General features: G+C 43.1%; 1 protein-coding gene across 3 annotated transcripts; it reads right to left on the bottom strand.

Annotated features, from left to right (window-relative positions):
* Window positions 1–1,686: 1,686 nt before the first annotated feature.
* On the bottom strand, window positions 1,687–17,953 carry LOC308384757 (chondroitin sulfate proteoglycan 5-like). Of its 3 annotated transcripts, none has more exons than XM_080863340.1 (6): window positions 17,295–17,953; window positions 10,921–11,701; window positions 9,671–9,859; window positions 9,204–9,366; window positions 5,246–5,410; window positions 1,687–2,419 (listed from the first exon to the last, which is right to left on the bottom strand). In XM_080863340.1, exons 1-6 carry the CDS (start codon window positions 17,374–17,376, stop codon window positions 1,808–1,810), a joined length of 1,992 nt encoding a protein of 663 aa, XP_080719466.1. In that variant the 5' UTR covers window positions 17,377–17,953; the 3' UTR covers window positions 1,687–1,807. The 3 variants fall into 3 exon arrangements, with proteins under 3 accessions (XP_080719466.1, XP_080719467.1, XP_080719468.1); XM_080863341.1 differs by having other exon boundaries at window positions 9,288–9,366; XM_080863342.1 differs by lacking the exon at window positions 1,687–2,419 and having other exon boundaries at window positions 4,487–5,410.
* Window positions 17,954–19,908: the final 1,955 nt, after the last annotated feature.

Here is a 19,908-nt window from a genome sequence, read left to right as displayed (position 1 = left end):
CCGAAGAAACAAAAGTACTGCTACTGGAGATGATTGGGCTTGCATCCTGAACATTACAGGGTTGTTCACTTAAACAGCTGAAGCCTGTCCCAGCCGGAAAAAGTGCAATACTAAATAAATTTCTAAATTTTAAGGGGAACATCACACTCTCTCGTTCTGTGTTTGTTTTGAAAATGATATAGACAGAATAAAAGTCTTTAAACTGCTATTTAAGTGCTTTTTTTCACTATATACATAACTGTAGTCTAAATCACAAATATGAGCTGGTTTTAATGCATATTTAGATGCATTTTAATACTCTGGTTAAACACATCTTTTTTCTTTTGTCTTTTTTTGTTGTCATTTAAACAAACTGTTCATTTATGTTTTTCTCCTAATCCTGACATAAGCTGTTCTTAATGCATAAAAAAGGCAGTGTCATTACCCTTTATATCTGCCATATGTATTGACTTTAGTTTGTATTATTTTTATTAAAAAACAACAAAAACAACCACAACTTTATTCACAGCACGAGTCTCCTTATGTAAATGTATAATATCAAGAGTGATAACAGTAACCATCCAGTGGTACAAATGCTACTAAGGCTATGTACTGGTTTGCAAACTATCTACTAACTTTCTACTCATGCAGCACCTTAAATATCAGGAAGCTTAACTGGTGTCATATAAATTTCCAGTTATATGCTCTCTTTATGAGCATGGACACCAACACACCACTTCAGAGAACTATATATCCTCTCTCACCCCGGTTTCATTTAAAATAATGTTTAAAAAGTAATATTTTGAATATTTCAAACAATTTCAAATAATTTGAAATATTTTTATACATCAAAGAAATTGTAATTTTTCTGGGGTTCATTCAAAAACATGAGATTTCCCTGACAGGATCATTTTAATTCTCAAACAAATATTTCTGTATTATACCTTCTTAGAGCTTTTTCTCACATTTATAATGTGCATATTATTTAATAATGCAAACTGCACTATTATAATGCACAATATCGGTCTTACTCTTTGAATAACCTCGTTTTATTTTTATTTTATTTTTGTTGTTTATGTAAAACATGTGGCAGTGTCTCAGTATAAGGATCTATCTAACCACTCCCAAAGACCATTCGTTGCAATGTTTGCATTGTCCACAAGGGGGCAGCAGAGTACCTCATATTTCATGAACAGCCACCACACAGAAAGTTTCTCCATCTTCAGAAAACAGTACTGCATGATTTGTTGTATCCTATTTATTAAGGATTAGAAACACTGAAAAAGACACTCAAAACACCTATGAAAACATGAAAAAATACACATCGAATAGCAAAAGATTTGTATAAACCGCTGATAACACTAAGGCTATGAAACCTTTTATTGACAATATCGTCAGCTGTCGCTGATGTTGGCACCATGCTAAGATAGTGTTGTTCACATATAAGAGTTTATTCTGTGAGCAGAAACCTGAGCCTTGAGATGTTGGGCCTTTTTTTTTATAGAGAGGTGTGAATATGCAGCTGCAGCAACCATGCAGTGATTTATTGGTGTATTTTTGGTCCATCCATGTTTCAATTTCAGTGAATGTGGTCTGTGCAGGGTTGTCCCAGTTATTTAGTTTCCTAGAACAGGTTTAGGTGCCTTCCTTATCCTAAGGGTATAAAAGTGGGGAAACAGGGTGCAAAGATGGACAGGTGGATGAAAAAACTATAAATAGCTAATTTTTAAAAAAAAAAGTTAGAGACATGATGGACACAGATCACTGGACAGAGTAAATCATGACAGATGTTTGTGCGTTTAAAGGGCTGGACTGAGCAAAGGCCTGGTCAGGAGAGTGGTGGCAGGGATCGGGTACTGACCGGGCAGTACTTCCCCCTGGATGGTGATGGAGGAGGCTGGGTAAGATGTGGTGATGATGGGAATGGGCGGATGTGTCCTCCATAGTACTCTCGCCCAGTCTCTGAGGCCTCAGCTTCCGGATCCTGAGACCGACCTCTGGGCCTGCGTAGCTGAGGGGGAGTGGGTGAGCAGGTGGGCATGCACCGGAAATGAGAGGGAGAGTGGTGGGAAGACATACGGCAGATAGGGGAAGAATAACACCCGGGAGCTGAGTGGCGACTTGGTGATGGATGGCGACCGGGTGAGCGGTGCCGGCCAGGTGAAGAGTGCCTCCCTCTCAGCGGTTCCTTGGTCTGTTTGGGGGATTTGTTTGACTTAGGAACCTTGGATGTCTTAGGTGTATTGGGTGATCTGGGAATGGGATGAGTGGTGGGGTAAGAACTGGATGAGTGAGAGGTGAGGCCTTGGCTGGGAGAGGCAGGGTCTCCATTGTTGGCAACCTTGTAGAGGAAGACATCATACTGAAGGGGCGGGTTGTTCTCTGGGTGAAGCTTGGCCTCTTTGGGGAGAAGCACTTCCAGGCCAATAGTCACTCCATCCTGATGTTGAAATATGGTAAGTGGAGAAGATTGCAACAATGCAGGAAGAGTCATGAAGGCAAAAACGTGAAATCAAATTACATTGACAAGCACAGGGGTGACAGTGGGCCCCTGGGATAGCTGAAAGCTACAGTATTGATTTTTAGATTCTTGGTGTAATTAGCTTTTGGGGGAAAATGATGAGAAATACCAAATAACAAATACTGTGCTGATTTACATGTCCGGCAACTACAGAGCAACATTCAATTAATATTCACTCTCAAACTCCTGTGGCTCTTGTTCTCGATAACTCCAGAATAAGATCAGTGTCTGTTTGCTGAAGAAGGATGTAAGAGGCAGTAGCTCCAAAGAGTTACAGACTAGCTAGCTAAGCAGCGAGCTGAGAGACGCTTTGAGCTTCGTGGAGTTAAGGGAAACTGCACAGTTAGGTAATAATTTCCATTAGATACATAATAGAAATATAATGATTATAGCTTAAACTGTAATAAAATTTGGGACTAAGTGGCTATAAATGTTGAGAATTTATTTTAAACTGTTCTGAATATCAATATTCTTTTTCATAATGATGATATATATACTCACTGGCCACTTTATACAGGTACACTGCAGCAGCTCAGTGCATTTATGCATGAAGACAAGGTCTGCTGAGTTTCAAACAGAGCATCAGAATGGGGATGAACAGAAGTTTAAGTGACTTTGAATGTGGCATTGTTTGTTGGTGAACTGGTCTGACTCTTTTACAAACTGATGATTTGCTGGGATTTTCACATACAACCATCCTTGTTGATGTTCTCGGATGTTGGAGGAGAATTGCGACACCGCTTTGAACTTACATGAAGATAAAAGTAATTCAAATAACCACCCGTTACCACCCATTATCTCTGAACTTTATGTTAAAGCTTGAAGCAGGTGGGTCAGCAGAAGACCACACTGGGTGCCACTCCTGTCACCTAAGAACAGGATACTGAAGCTACAATTCAAAGAGCTCACCATTATTGGACAACAGAAGATTAGACCAGCGTTGTCTGGTCTGATGAGTCTTTCTGGTGCGACATTCAGATTAGAGGGTCAAAATTTTGTGTAATCAACATGAAAGCATTGCTCTATCCTGCCTTGAATTAATAGCTGAGGCTGGTGGTGGTGCTGTAACAGTGTGGGAGATTTACTTTTGGTTGCTGACCATGTCCATCCTTGTTATCCTGAAGTGTAACACACCATGTCACAAAGCTCAATCATCTCTAACTGGTTTCTTGAACATGACATGAGTTCGCAAATAGTTGCCACAGTCACCAGATCTGAATACAACAGAGCACCTTAGGGATGCTGTCATTTCAATATGGACCAAAATCTCTGAGAAATGTTTCAGCACCTCGTTGAATCTATACGACGAAGAATTAAAGCAGGGGCTCCAACCTGGCACTAGCAAGGTGTACCTAAAAAACTGTCAGGTGAGTGTATATGATACTTAAAAACACTGCTGTCAGAAGAGGTGTTTAGCGTAGATGAATAAAAATAACTATGGCGAATTACATTCTCATCAGTGTAAGTACAGAGTGGAAGTTGGAATTTGGGGGGTATTCAAACAGGAACATGTGTACTTCTTAATACATGGAAAGTACAGATAAAGGAGCATACTACATCAAAAATTAAAAAAACAAAAGAAAACTCAGAAATCCTGTTTCCCTCTGCCAGTCTGGTTAAAAAGCCTGCGTTAAATTTCTTCATATTGAACAGAACATGTTTCATTTGAACCTTTTATTGCGGTTTCTATTCATTTGAGGGAGCTGTCCATGGTTCTGAATGGGCAATCACTATTGTGTGTGCAGACGGTGCAATCTGTGAGGAGCCTACTGTAGCACAAAAGCAGGGTCAGCCGAGCATTCAGTTATTATTAGCAGGAGAGCAGCTGGGCAGTAGTTAGCTTCATCATAGGCAGACATGCAGAGAAAGAAAGAAAGAAAGAGAAGAAAAAGAAAGAGCTGGACAGAGAGATACAGTCTGGAGGAAAGCTCACAACAACACACGGGGACAAGCTGGGTAAATTAAAAAGATTTATTCCAACAACCGTGAACTGCAATCCTCCATGTATACCAAAAAAAGTACAAAAGAATAGCAAGGTACATTAAAGCATTATAAATCACACTGAAAATCAAGACACAGCGTGTGTAATATATCTATTGTATATAGTATATCAACTCCGAGCAGTTACTTTGACCTCATGTAATCTAGACATATCCACTTATTAGCAAACATTAATATTTCGCAAATACAGATCCACTTAATTTCCACGTACTTCTTTTTATTTTATTTTTTGTTGCAAATATTATGTTTTCAGACACTTTTCATTGATAACACCAATGCATGCGGGCAGAGAGCGACAGTAAGGCGGGGCAAGCAGAGGTAAGGGGAAGGAGGGGCTGGGGAAATGTGAGAAAAGACAGCAAAGGATTTCATTGGCCAAAGACCAAGGCAGGGCATCAGCAGAAAGGAAAGTCAGTCAATAGTTGGTCCAAGCCAGAGGTTTTAGTCCAGCATAAGGGGCGGATATGAAAGGAAGGAGGAGGCGGCACCACTATGTGATCAGTGTTGGCATGGTAGCCTTGTAAACAAGACTATTGTGCTTTTCAAGTTGTATCTTTAATTCATGTTGTGCTTACTTTTTACATTAGGTCTCATCAGACTGCTAGAAATGCACAGTATGCACTTTGCATGGTGTAAACGATGTTAGCCTCGGCGCTATGTCGTTTGTGTGTGTGTGTGTGAGTGTGTGTGCACACTTTAACAGAAGGTGAAGCTTTATACCAGGTTGTTCTGGAGCATGTTTACCTCGGCTTTTTCCTCCGTGTTGTTAGGAGTGAGGCCGTGGTCGTGGACGGCGGAGGCCGGGCGGTTGTTCTCGTGCTTTGGGGAGTGAGAGTTGAGGATGTTCATAGACCCCTCCTCCTTGGGCTGCGGGGACTTGGCTTGGTTCTCCTGCTTCTGCGGCTCATCCTGCAGAGAAAGTTGGTTACGCTTCACAGATGCTTCATATGCAGAGAAAACGAAATTTTAATGACGAGGTACAAAACTATTCTGGGAAATACAACAACACTTCCATGGTGCCAGTCTTACAACTTACAACTCAAAGCTTTATCCATCTCACATCTGCACCTACAGGCACCTTAAAATCCCCAATTAACCTGACGCACATGTATTTGGACTGTGGGAGGACAATCCAGCATGCAAGGTGAGAACAAAAGCCTCTGGAAACTTCCAAACCAGACTTTTTCTTTGCTGTAAGAGAAAACCTTTACACCAGTGTGCAGCTAATATGCAAGACATGCACAGAGAGACTTACCAGAATGTAGTAAATGTGTTTTATCTAACTTAAATCATCAAGTAATTAGTGGAACCTTAAAAATCTACAAGTTCTTTTTATTTTGGGGGGAATTTGGTGAAACATTTGAACAATTTTGGAAGATTTGCTTTTAAAAAAGTTATGTCAAGTGGTTCCATACAACTCTTTTAGGTAGCTCCTAAGAAACTGTTTAAGTTTATCTGAGTCATTTGCTTGTGAAATACTTGTCTTATGTAGATACATTTTTTTGAGTGCACAGTATTTTGTTGAAAAATCACAAACACACTCAAGTACATTTTTTAAAAAACTATTTTGGTCAGTAAATCCAGCTAAACAGAATTCTTGTAAAATAATAATAGTGAGATTTCCTTTTTAAATTACTCTTTTTACTCTCTTAGCTGTGCAGATATGCATCTTTTACTGCTTGGGAATATAGATATGTGTACACTTTTTCCCCTGGCGAAGGTAAAGTTATGTTGAGGTCTAATAATCATCCTCAGGGGGGTCTATTTTGTGTAAGATTGCACCTTTAATTACAGAACTGAACTTTTACTGTACTGTTGTTTGCAAGAGTGTGCAATCACTTGCTCAGGCAGTCATTTAACAGGGAAAAACTGCTTAGTGTGTGCTGGGGAAAGATCTAATATAGTGGCGCATCGCTGTGCATTACGATTTTGCAGAGACAACTTAATCTGAACTGGCAGAAATACACTGCCAGACTAGGAGAGACAGACATCGCAGAGTAACTGGCCTAACTGAACTTAAAGATGACATTTATAACTGGTTAAAACAAAAAACACACAAAAAACCCTTCCAGAAAACCCTTCCCCTCTTGCTTGCTCAAGATAATCATTCTTGAAAGTCACGGAAAAACCACCACCACCACCTTCACATCCAGGCCTTTATCTAATCAGCTAATCATACCGCAGCATAAAAAAAAAAACCTGTTGGACCTATGACATTTAAAAGAAATTGCAATACAGGACATGTACCTGCAGGGGCTTTTTAACCCCCCGACCTGACATTTAGAGGATCCGGAAGATACCGAAAAGTAGCTATAATCACTACACTGAAATGCAAGCACCGCTCTCAGAGTAGCAGCTTATTTTTAAAAAAAAAAATCCTAATTTGATCACTTCAGGTAGTTCAGCTAAGTGTCGCTAATGGACTGAGAATCAGAATTCATTTCTGCAGATCAAATGTGAAGTCAGTCCCAGAGACTTGTTTTTGTGTTTCGTGTCCGTGTGTCAGGCTCGTAATTGTTCAAGCTATCCATTGATTGGCTTTTCACTAACATCTGAAGGTCAAAGTCACATCAGGCGGTAAGTAGGGCACAATCGATCAGTTTCACTGGCTACTGTTGTACGCAATTCGCCGAACGCCCTTTCACATCAAAACAGGTTCCGAAAATTTAAAGTCGTGCTGTTGCTGTTGATCTCCTACACCCCCTACGCCGTTTAAGTTATTCTCCTATTATATCCGTCTTTATTCACAAGAATCCACACTGAATTTTAAGTATGAATTTACTCATGCATCAGTAACCTTCTCTATTGCCTTAGTAACCCAGCAGGCGATTGATGGATGTAAACAGGGGAACAAACACATCTTCCTGCAAACACAACACCCCCACAACACACACGCACACACACACACACACACAAAAGAATTGTGGACAGAAATGAATGCATTACTGCATGCTACAGAATGCACAACCTGTGGAGGGGTACTGGGGAGAAAAGAGGAAACCTGCTGCAGGGGGACCCAAAATGGCTGTTTGAGCTGCATGAAGAGCAAGCAGCTGAGACAAAATGGTGGCTCAATTTCCTCAGCGAGCTTCTCAGGAAGCTGCAGAGGCGCAGGTAGGAGAGGCAGCAAATGTATGAACTCGCTGTTTCTCCACACAGCGATGCCTACATATCTGAACAACTGGCTGCAGGACGCCTGGCAGGGTGTGATTAATCATTACAGCTACATGGAATTCAGCTGATACGAGATCAGGTGCGGGAAGAGGTCGAGGAAGTGACAGCTTGCAGCGTATAAAGTGCAAAAGATTTACAGTACTGTGCAAAAGTCTTGAGCCGCATCTCTTTTCTTGATATTTTGCTGAGATAATGAGAAATAGATGTGGCGATTTATTAAAATGTGCAAGTATTCATGCATATAAGGCAAAAAAAGGAGTTTGTATAATTCTACCTTTAATCCACCTTTATTGTTCAACACAGCCTGAACTCTTTTAGTCAAGCGTTCTTGTAATTTCTTTAACTAATCTTCAGAAATAGTTCTCTAGGTTTCTTGAAGGACATTCAAAGCTTTTCTTTGGAAGAGAGTTATTTAGGGAGGCCAATCCATGACTGATAGTTCTTCACCGTGTGTTTGTCTATTTCAGGCATTTACTGCATTGGAAGTGTGGTCATTGTCATGGTAAAAAAAAAAAAAATGAAGCTGTTGCCGATCTAATGCTTTCCAGATGGTTTTGCATGATGAATTCTGTGTTTGGAATTTCATCAGTTTTGACAACAATTCCAACACCACTGGCTGAAATTAATATGCAACCCCTGACGGAGCCTCCACCATGATTTACAGATGGCTGTAGACATTGTTGTACCTCTCTCCTGACCGACTCTGTACATGCTGATGAAGGTTTGAACCCCCCCAAAAATGCAATTGATCCAACATGATGGGTTTTGTGACAGGCTGCTAGTAACAAAGTGCTCATACAGATACAATTTAAAACTGGTTCTTTGCTAATTGTCTATGTGTTGAATCAGGTGTCTTTTTTACACTTGAATGCCTCTGAAAATGGTCAGATCCAAGGACTGGACTGAAAATGGGTGAAAACGCAGCCAAATGGAAAAACTCTGAATGACCCTCACAAAGCCTGAGGAACTATTGTTCAAGAAAACTTTAAAACACATGGGAATGTCTGGCTACTTGAAACAAAATATAAAGGAGTAATGGGTGGTTCGAGATTTTTGCACAATACTGTAAGTTTCTAGCAGTTTCACAGTTGGGGACTTTAAAGCAAAGCCAGGGAGGAAGACTAATGTAGGCAATGTGGGCATCTCCTTTGTGCTTACCTGGAGCTGATTATAAGAATTTCTGGGTTTATAGTCCCAGGTAAAGCTGGCTGTTGATGGCCTCTGAGGGGAATTGGTCAGGGTGAAAAACATTAAACACAGACATACGCTACATTTTCATCTATGTCTTGATATAACAGGACAACATTATGGTGTGTTTTGGTGTGCCTGCAAACTTCAGATGGCAGTTTAATAACAAGAACAGTGCAGCAGAAACATACAGTAGACTGAATCATCAAGCGAAGCTGGCAGGGAGACAACACAGGAGAGAACACAATGAGGTGGGAAGGGGGAAAAATATATAGAAAAATGAAATAAAACCTAAGAAAAAGGGGGGAAAGGGGCCAAACATGAGGAGAGCTGGGCATACCTGACAGATAATGTTGTCATAGTACGCCAGGTTGTGAGTATGAGCTTGGGGAGCGGGCGGAGGGGTGTCACACAGTTTCCTTACGTTTGGCTGTGAGCCGTCAGCTGTTGTGGAAACTGAGAGGCCGTCCGTCTGTGGCTCGCTGCTCTGTGGGCGGTACTTACTGCAGGATGGCAGAGAGAGAGATTTGTGTGGTAAATATTTGGAGTAATATGGTTGTTTTTTGCATTCATATCTTTAAGAGCTGCATTTTTTCTCCACTACGTATACCAGCTCGCACAAAACACGTCACTTCTGTGAAAACCAAATAATTTAGCAGACTGACTATAGACTTCCTTTCACATGTGCTCTGCTTTGACTGCCATGTGCTTGTAATAAGGTTGTCACCTCGCTTTGCACCGACCAAACTGTGAGTCACAGCTCTCTTTTCAAAAATATTTTCTCACTTCCCGGTCAAACGCACACACCTGCGTTTGCGAAGGCGCTTGTTCTCGTTCTTGAGGTGGTGCAGCCTCTTGGCAAAGAATACGATGATCATAAAAAGCAGCAGGAGGACCACGGAGGACACGCCCACCACCACGCACAGCACCTGGAACTCGGTGACGGCCCAGTCGCAACGCGCACCTTTGTTCCACACGTAGTCCTGCACATTGCACCTGGATTAAGAAGGAATATAAAGAGACCATATTAATTTATTATTATTAACTTTCTGTCTTTCTTTCTATCCTCAAAATAAAAAAGCCAAATGCCCAAGAAGGTGTGTGCCTGTGTGCCAGAATTATGCCTACAATGTGTAAGTGTAAACTTGTACTCAGAGCTATTGACATGCTGTCCTGAGGTCTTTCCAGCAAAGCAGGGATTTGGCCTGCAGCCTAGCCCCTTAATGAGATCAAAGGATCAGAACACGTGTGTGTGTGTGTGTGTGTGTGTGTGTGTGTGTGTGTGTGTGTGCGTGCGTGCGTGCGTGCGTGCGTGCGTGCGTGCGTTTTCCATATTCCTGATCTTTTTCTGTCAAACTACTTACAACTTTTTCACTGCTGTTTGAGCATATGTAAGTGTGTGTGTCCATATGCATGTGTGTGTGTGTGTGTGTGCATATTACTCAGCAGGTATGATAAGATAAGCAACAGTTTGCCTCCAGGCTTACAGAGAGGCTGCAGGAGAGGGCAGATGGTGCCATCAAGGCGTGAATGAATGCTTGTGCATTTGCATGAGCAGTGTGCGAGCGCGCGAGTTTGTGTGACCTCAGTGTATTGTCATCTTTCTCGTACTTTCTATTTGTGCATGCTGTGTGTCTCTGTCAGCTGCCAGCAGCCTAACAACACACACACCCTCTTTTACGCCCTGCCTCCAAAACCCAAAACTGAGATTATCTCTTGGGGACCCTGCTGTGATCTTGACAAACCCTTGTGACACATCAGGCCAGCCTTCTGTTTCTGTGTTTGTGCGTGCGTGTGTGTGTCTGTGTTTCCAGTGTTCATGCTACATCTTTTCAATTGTGTGGGAGAACAAGCATATTGGAAATTATCCCAAGAAGACAAATTAAAAAGGGGAATATTTTAGCACCCAACGACCCTCTCGGGCACCCCTGCTGCCTTGCACATAATGTGCACACACAAATGCCAGTTGCTCACCAAAAAGTCACATCCTGCCTTTAAATTACTATGCATGATGGAAAAAGGAAGACTGTATGATCCTGTGTTTGCATAGCTCTCACCTGCAGAAGGCTCCCATTCCTGGCACTACGGTGCACACCCCTTGATTGAAGCAGAAATTGGGTTTGACGTCACACTGAGATACACACACCCCGGGCCCAGACTGCACAAAGCCCAGCCTGCAGCCACCCTCCCCCATGGCACCTCCTAAGCCTAGCCCCTCATCCTGGTCTTGCCCTGACATGGGAGGAGCTGGTAAGGGTGGCCTGCTGTCCACGTTAGGCTTGACCTTGTCAGGAACAGCAGGAGAACCAGCCAGGAGCGGATTCTCATCCTCCATTTCTGCTGGAGGTGACGGGGAGGGTTCGGGTTCTGGGGTTGTATCGACTGCCGAGGGGTCGTCATCATTGGGGGATAGATAGTCGTAAAAATCAGAAAGGGTCCATGATGTAGGGTCGCCTGCCTTCTGCTTTTGGGGCTTGGGGGCTTTCGCCCATCCCAGAGCAGCATCGGAGGGCACGACGTCGGGGGCAGGACTGTGAAACTCCACGGTGATGACGTCATCGGATAAGGGGTTCCCGGGCTGATCTGGACCCCCACCTCCTGCGGTTAGCTCCTCCGCCACAGGTGGGTCCTCCTCTACAAAATCCAAGTGGACGCGCTTATGTGAGTGGTGGTGTTTGGTGGAGCTGAGTGGGAGTTTGGCACCAAACACAAGGCCTGCTCCAATCAGATGGTCTCTCTCTGCTGAGTCATCACTTAGCACCATCCTGGTGTTCAAGGCCTCCTTGTTGACAGATGAATGGTTGTGATGATGGTGGTGTTTGCCAATTGAATGCCTCCCTGTCAATCACACACAACAAGGGTTAAGAGCTCAACTTTTGACTTTTAACTCTGGAAACTGTGAAGCATGCAGTTCATGCTTTCCATTAAAATCTGTAGCCTCTAGACCCAAGCCATCGCAGCAGCCAAAGAATACATTAAACAGCTGCTTTAAAAGCCTTTTATTGGGTGAACCTACTTTGATGTGTGAAACTGAGGAACCCTGACATATTTACAAATCATAACACCAAAGAATAACAGAAAACTGAATTGTTTTGGCTTTTATTTGCTGTGGTCTTACTCTTCACAAAAAGTACACACAAAGGTTTTTATAGATAGATTTAACCAGTCCGAAGGTGCTGAGTCTAGTTTTGTATGATAAAGACTGAGGCCCAAGGATAAAGTGTGAATGGCTTTGGTAGATCCACTGCAGTCTCCACCACAGCCTTGTGCAGAGGTGCTTTAGAGTTGTATTAGCCTGGTTTTCTAAGAGAATTCACCATCTCCCTGACTATTAACTCCTCTGAGCTTTAAAATATTATTCAATTATAAACCAAAAAATACAAAATCTATTCAATGTGAGTGAAAGTGTTACTAAAAACTTGGCTCCACTTTCCCTTTGAAAAGCCAACTGATTACTTGTCAAAGAAATGTCAACAAGAGCTGAAGACTGCATGATGTAGGATTAGCGCCTGAGTCATGTGCTCTAGTGACCGAGACCGGGTGAGGATTAGATTAGGGGTTAGAGTTGTAGGTTAGAAGCCGCCTGGCTGGAAACTTCTCTTGCTTTTAGCAGTCTACAGAGAAAGACGCACACTCATAGGCAGAAAGGCGAAGATATCACCAGAAAAGTCTTAAAATCTTCCAGCAGGCAGCAGACTGCTAATTGGCCCCTCACTGCATGCTCATTCTCGGCAGCCACACATAATTAAAACCCACAGAACTCTCTTTTAAATTCAAGCGGAGACACGTATTTCCAAAAGAATTTGGTAACACTGCAAAAAAAATGCACTTGATATCTTGACAAATTTCCACTTGGTGAAATGGTGCAGCTATAAAACGCAGAGTCTCTGTGATTTAAGCCAGCGTGAGCATTATATCACCTCAGTAAATCTGGCAAATAGTTTAAGCAAGATAAGGAAATAACAGGATACTATCAAAGGCAGTTTCAGCCTCCTACTTTTGGGCATCTAGGAATAATAAGTGGGTAAAAAGGAAGGTAGGTGTAGTAATAGCTCAGAGGTTAGGAAAGCAGGCTTTTAGTTTGAAGATTAGAGGCCAGCTGCTGGGATCTCCTCCTGCCTGTGAGATTCAGTTTGGGGTTGGGGGTTTTTTGTACATGATGTCTGACTAGACTAAGGTTATTACACAAAAACTTAATTTAGACATTACAAGATTAATTTGTTTTATTCCAAAAAAGTTGGAGTGATTTTTAGAGTGCAGTATGACTGTGTGTGGAGTCCACTTCAGAGCTGTCTTTCTAAAACACAGTGAAACTATAGGGTGGGCACTGGATGTGTGGAAGGTGGGTTGCAGGCTACCCAGTACTACTTCTTCTTTCTAAGTGATTCCCTGGCTCCTGCTAAGAAATTAGAAACAGCACGGTGCTATTTTTCCATTGGCTGAAAAAATTTCACTTTTTGATTGGGTGAGGAGCACACATGCCTGAGTGAGCTCAGCTACTCCCTGTCTGGCATATGATGCTGTGTTCATACATTTAGATTTTCTTTCTTGCCAGGACTCAAATGATACCCCTCCCACACTGAAGACACTCGGGCCAAATTTTAAGGATATCTGTTTAAACTGAAACATTTTTAAAGCATTATTTATACTAAATTGTAACGTTGTCAGCTTGGCATTCATTTGGGCACAGGGAGAGAAATCAAGCCTGACATCTAAACGCAAAAATTCCCCAAATGTGAAATTCACAAATTAGCACATAACAAGGAGGCGCTGCTGATTGCTGCTGGAAACACACCTGACCAAGAACTGTTTGAGCACTTAAAAAAAACACAACATATCGTTTTTACACATATGTTTTACTGCAATTAAACAAACGAGATACCGTAATTTGTTCCCAGAGTTCATAAATGTGTATTTTTTCTGCAGCTGAACAATAACAGGTGAGCTGATGTTTATCATTTTTGTTCTGAGTTAAACTAAAAGCTTTAGCTTTTAAGTTTTAAACAGACATAAAAGAGCACTAAACGAATCCTGAAGCATATCAGAGGATTGTGCAACAGCATTAATGATGTAGAAGTATAACTTTTACAGAATTAAAAAAAAAACACTTTTCTGGATGTAAAGCAAAAAAACTTTTTAAGTGGTTTTCCTGAGATTTTACTGGTGATCCTGTATATAAAGTTTATATGTGTTGGACACAACTAAAGTTAATGTAGATGGTGGTTCAAAGTATTTCTTTCATTAAAGAAAGAAAGAAAGAACTGGCTGCAGTGTTCCCACAGTTCACTACATTTCAAGAAGCCACTTCTTCACACTTTTCCACTGGCTCGTACATCTGCAAATGGCCAAACATGGCTGGGCTGGACAGCTTCTCTCCCACCAGCACCCTGAGATCAACGTGTCCAATGAGATCCCTGCTTTCAGTGTCTGGCACTTCATTCGGGACTAATACAAAAACCATCTGTACGTGCCTCGAGTCACGGAGACTAGCGGTGGCTGAGGAACCATGAGATTCACCTCACACACACATACACACACACACAGTGCAGTTGCCATGGTGAGATGTAAAGAGGTGCCAGGTTGAAAGGAGGAATGGAGCGAGGGAGTTGCAGTGGAAACAGAGAATCTAGTGTTGGTGCTCTCTCTTGTTTTTCGATCAATCAGCCAGGCAGTCACTCTGCGTTTTATGCCAGCTCCATCTCTGGGAAAACTCAGGTGGCAAGGATTGCAATGCCTCACACTTTGGAGGAGAGACAGGCTCCACCGGCTAAATCTGATTACAATGAATTCTGCTTTCATTTAAAGGTTCAGTCTGCCGATTTGTTCTCTGTTGAGATGCGGATGCTGCGTATCCTGTTAGCAGCTGGCAGTCTTCGTGGAGATTACAAGAGCAAAGGGGCACAGGAAGAGATTACAAGGGCAAGATGATCAAATTGAATGCACGAGCCCCAGCTTGCTTAGCAGTCTTAGAAACAGTGCGATTTGTGCCTTTAGCTGCCGCTCGGCTCTTAACCTCTGGCATCACACGGAGCATGTCACCATGGTAACAAGTTTTACCTGAGGTCACTGTGATTGGTTGGAGTGCAGACTCCCAGCGGCCTTACCATCAGGGCACAGTGGGAAGGAACCCTGCACACAAGTACATTGTAACCACCTTTGACCACCAATATAAACCTAAAAGATGCTGACTACAGCTATTATTTTCACAGTCAGCAGTCAGGTAAAGGTGCCTACTGAGCAAAACTGCAACATCCAAATGTAAGAATGTATTAATACTTGAGCCTTATTGATTTATTTTACAATCAAACATTCATTTATGATGAAAACCTGCAGCCTCCGCCCATTGATCCGTGGGCATTCAAGATTTTTTTCCTCCTCCCCATCTCTGCGAAGGAAAGAAAATCAAGGAGATGCTGATGATCTGATGTATTCTGACATATTATGAGCTTTCTGGGGCTACGGGGCAGATGGACCTCACATTATGTACTGGATACACAGAAGCACACACATACTCACATGGAGGAACGCTGGGGTTCTGGATTCAGTCCACATTGTTTTACCGGCATGGCCAACAAGAGAAATCTATTCCCGCAGGAATGTTTGTGTGTGTGTGGATTGACTAGCTTTGAGCTCAAAATGATTAGCCAATTAATCAATCAGCTGACTGCAAGAATAATCTCCAGTTTATATTTGATAATTTATTAAAATCAAGTAAAAGTGACAGATTTTTTTGGGGTGTGACTTTGTATCTTATGATGGTAACTCACCACCACATCACCGTTAGACAAAAATACCTTGACTAAAGGCAGCACTGAACTTGTGAACATTTTATAGACTAAATAAATAAAAACCAATGAAGTCAAATTACCCAGTCATGAAAAAAAACCGTATATTATAAAGACATTAGTCTGCTGAAGCAAACCTCTCTGCGTGAGTAAAAGAACGTATTAAATTTGAGCTGAAAATGACGTTATGACAGCAGGTGCTGCATGTTAAGGGACTCTGCAGGAATACTAAAGCAGTAGTGAATCACTTTACTTGTTTCTTCGTTTTATGTGATGAGCAGGTTACTGTTTAGTGAAAAGCAAAATATCTAAAAGATTTGCATCTCCCCAGGCAGCCAGTGAAATAAGAATCCCCTGTAGGCCCCTGCTACTCTTAATTAAACAAATATCCCCTGGCAAGTGGTCTGCGGGCTTTAAACATGGGGGACAGGATGCCAGGCATATATTTACCGGTCAGTAGATTAGATTAGATTAGATAGAACTTTATTAATCCCTCGGGTGGGTTCCTCTGGGTATGACATAGAGTTAACGCCTCGCTATCCACTGAGGGCGCGAGACAAGGCTGCATGGGGGGGATACAGCTGATGCGCGTGCTCGTGTGAACCCCAACGACCCTCTGCGTGCACAACCCACCCTGTTGCTGGGCAGCGACAGCAGTAGCGCTCATTTTTTATATTTCCAGGATTTTTCACATTTCCACCACTCGGGGGTAGCACGCGGGCGCGTGTCTATGCCACACAGATACACAGACAGACACACGCACAGAGCAGGAACCGTCTGTGTCAGATTTGTGTTCCCACAAATCCCAGGGGATGGACAGTAAACGAGAAGGAGGAGAGGGGAGCGGGGTTGGCCTGTCCAGTCGTCTCGCCCCCCACCCCTCCTTCTCCTCAATGTCTAGAGGAATTCAGTCCTTTCAGCACCATGAATGGGCCTCCTGTAGCCCGGCCACGGTGCACCTAATCCCGCCTTTGTCTGGGGAACGCACCGGCACGGCGGGTCGCAGCTGCAGTGCTGAACTGTAAAATGTGTCTGTCGCTGTGATCGTCCACAGACATCTCATTATTTTTCATTAAAAAAAATGTACAGCCGGGTAGTAGATCTTACATCTTTGAATTAACATAATTACAGGCAGGGGGAGGTCCCCCTCCTACCCGCCTTTCACACGCTTAATGAACCTGATACTGGCTGAACCCTGCCCACAGCCACTGGTTCAAGTGTCACTAGTGATCAGTACATATAGCAGCCAATAGGATGAGAGACAAAAAATATAAGGTTTATCTGCAGAATGTAGTGATTGGTTGGACTGAGAATCCAATTTTGTTCGTGCTATAAAAATGTGGACATTTGGGCATTTCTAATGGCGAATGGCCAAACTAATCAATGCATTGATAAATGTGTCCTCACAAAACAGAATTACCAAGCAAAGGCTTAATAATCATAATGGATAATGCCAACAGTGCCCACATTTTAAATGGCATCTATATTTCCATGGCGCATGCACGGACAATTGGATTTGTCATTATTTCTAATCTATGCCAAAGCAAGTGTGATTTGGATTCACGCACGTGCGCGTGCTTCCTTACAGAAATAATTAAAGGCAGCACGCACGCACAGGGTGGGACACGGTAGATCCGCGGACTTACCGTGAGCAGACACAGGGAGGATGACCATTGAGATGGTCAGGAGCACCTGCCAGGTCCCCAAACGGCTGTCAGCGCGCGCCATAACGTGGGCTTATTCCCTTGGATACAGTGATGCAAACTCTGGTCCTCGTTTCGCCGGTCAGACCGTGGACTGTACAATAATCCTCACAGAACTTCAGAGCTTGTCTGTTTTCGCCATGTCGCCTTTATCCTTCCAAACGCCTGATCTCTCTCTCAGCTGCAGTGTGTGCGCGCGCGTGCGTGTGTGTCAACTGTTTAACGGCTAGGGTTCGGTTCCATTGTCCCGGGCGGGTGTCCTCTTCTCCACAGCTTTTGCGCGCGTGCCACTCCGTCGACAGCTGAAGCGTCACCGCGAGGAGTTGTAGTAGTAAAATGCGCGCGACCAGCGAAGGGTCTGCAGACTAGATTCTAATGAGACTGGGTCGTCGAACTGATACGCCTTTTCCCAGCTTTTGGTTACACCGGCGAAGAACGCGCGCGCACAGTGCGCCTCGGTGTCAGAGTGCCAGGCCGCACGCGCACAGACAATCACTCGAGCAAATGCTCCCGGTGTCCAGTCTCAGCTTGCTGTCGCTCGTGCAGAATGGGGGTGAGTGGGGGATTTAAACAGCGTCTGCTGTCACTGGAAGTCAATATGCTCCAGTTTACGCCACAGCTAATGTGTGTGTGAGCTTCGGTCCAAGAGTCTCTCTCTCTCTCTCTCTCTCTCTCTCTCTCTCTCTCTCTCTCTCTCTCTCTCCCCCCGTGTGGTTTTTATATGTCACCGGGTTATTTGGGCACATAATGCCTTTGGCCAACAGACAGAGAGAGGTTTGCTCTTCTTTAAGAGTGTGCGTTTAGATAATCCTCTTAGTCTTATATTGAGATATAGACTCCAGACAATAGCAGCTGCTGGTGAACAGCCGCCCCCCCCCCCCCCCCCCCCCCAACACACACACACACTCTGACCAAGCCAACATACCCCCTTTGGATCTCCTAAAGTATGATTTTCATAATCCCTCCCCAATTGTATCGCTTTCCCCCTCTATCTTCCTAAATCAGTTGCTTCCTAAAACAGTGTAATCACTGCTCTGTCACACGAATCCCTTCTCCCATCTCTGTGTCTGCACTACAGTCACCAACAGCTCACGAAATGGCCTGCGGAGGGCAGAGTATCTGCTCTACTCCTAAATGGGATTATGTCAAATACATTATGAAATAATTAGGACCAAATGCTCTGTTCCTAGTGAACAAATTACACTTTTCCTCATTACTCATTAAATCAGGAGTGAATTGATCCCAGCCAACACTGTGCGCTCCCTCCTGCTGTTCACTATCAATTACCCTAAAAAACACTAAAATCTAAAGAGTCCAAACACAATCAGTCTACACTCCTGACAACAGAACAGTAGAGGTTTTTTTTTGTTTATTTATTTTTATTTTTTTATTTTTTTATATGAGATGGTGCTAGCAGGGTGGAGGGACAGCCACACAAGAGGATGACAGAGAGAGAGAGAGACATGAGGATTCAGGGGCTGGACAGAGATGTGTGTGCATAGAAAAGGGGTGAACCTTTGGTGGTGGAAATCGAGAAACAGAAAAATGTTCACAGATGCACTGCCAAACAGAGCAGAACAAAATTGCTTCCGCACCCAACTACTGCCCCTGCAAACACACACACACACACACACACACACACACACACACACACACACACACACACACACACACACACACACACACACACACACACAGAGAGAGAGATAGATAGATAGATAGATAGATAGATAGATAGATAGATAGATAGATAGATAGATAGATAGATAGATAGATAGATAGATAGATAGATCAAAATAAATGTACACAAGCACATGCATGTCATCTTTCAGTTGTCCCTCTTTCTTTGGTGATTGAATTCATTCGACTGTTTGGATATTTGCAGGGAGAGCTGTTTGGGGACCAAAAGGAAAGGAGTGTATTACTGTGCAGGGTGAACAGATGGATCTTACTGAGAAACAGAATGGAAGAATAACACACCTTAGTCGACGCCAAGCTCTGTGCGTGCATGTTGCGTTCGCTCCACGTTGCTTTTTCCATCCTGTTCCTGGGCTGAACAGTGAGGGGTGAACAGGATGTCCAAAACACCCTCCAAGTGCATATTCTGCGTGTCACTGTAGATGCTGCAACAACCAGTCTACACAGGGCGAAGACAAGACTGCTTTTTGAATTGCATCCACACCCATAAAGCCTTGGGCTTGGTAAGTAACAGTGTGTGGTCCTTTCAGTGAAGCAGTGTTTTTGTCCTATAGAAACTCATCTATTCAAAAAAACTGGGACCTTCATTATATTACCAACACCTTTGTCATCCATGTTATGATCTGGCTCAAAGAAGTTTCACAAAGAAGAGGTTTTATTTTAAATTACATAATAAATTTGCTAAAACTGTTGGTACCGACAAGAGCATAATGAAAAAATCTGGTGTGCCTCTCCAAAGTCAGCCTCAGACATGCATTTATCTACGCCACACCAGGTGTGGTCAGTTTAGCCCAGTAACACCTGCAGACTCTTGCACTGCCACTGCAAAGAGAATAGGGGTTTCAGAGGGTTGTAAAAT

This window comes from Rhamphochromis sp. 'chilingali' (genome assembly GCF_963969265.1).
Source record: "Rhamphochromis sp. 'chilingali' genome assembly, chromosome: 17".
NCBI classification, from domain to species: Eukaryota; Metazoa; Chordata; class Actinopteri; order Cichliformes; family Cichlidae; genus Rhamphochromis; species Rhamphochromis sp. 'chilingali'.
This window is presented reverse-complemented; position numbering and strand designations above follow the sequence as displayed.

What these genes read in the sequence shown, in the direction of transcription:
- LOC308384757 (XM_080863340.1), bottom strand. Translation starts at nt 17,376, where the DNA reads ATGGCGCGCGCTGACAGCCGTTTGGGGACCTGGCAGGTGCTCCTGACC. An exon ending in GGAATGGGAGCCTTCTGCAG is followed by an intron (nt 9,860 to 10,920) that starts GTGAGAGCTATG and finishes TTCTTAATCCAG; the next exon opens with GTGCAATGTGCAGGACTACG. An exon ending in ATGACAACATTATCTGTCAG is followed by an intron (nt 5,411 to 9,203) that starts GTATGCCCAGCT and finishes CTTTCTCTGCAG; the next exon opens with GATGAGCCGCAGAAGCAGGA.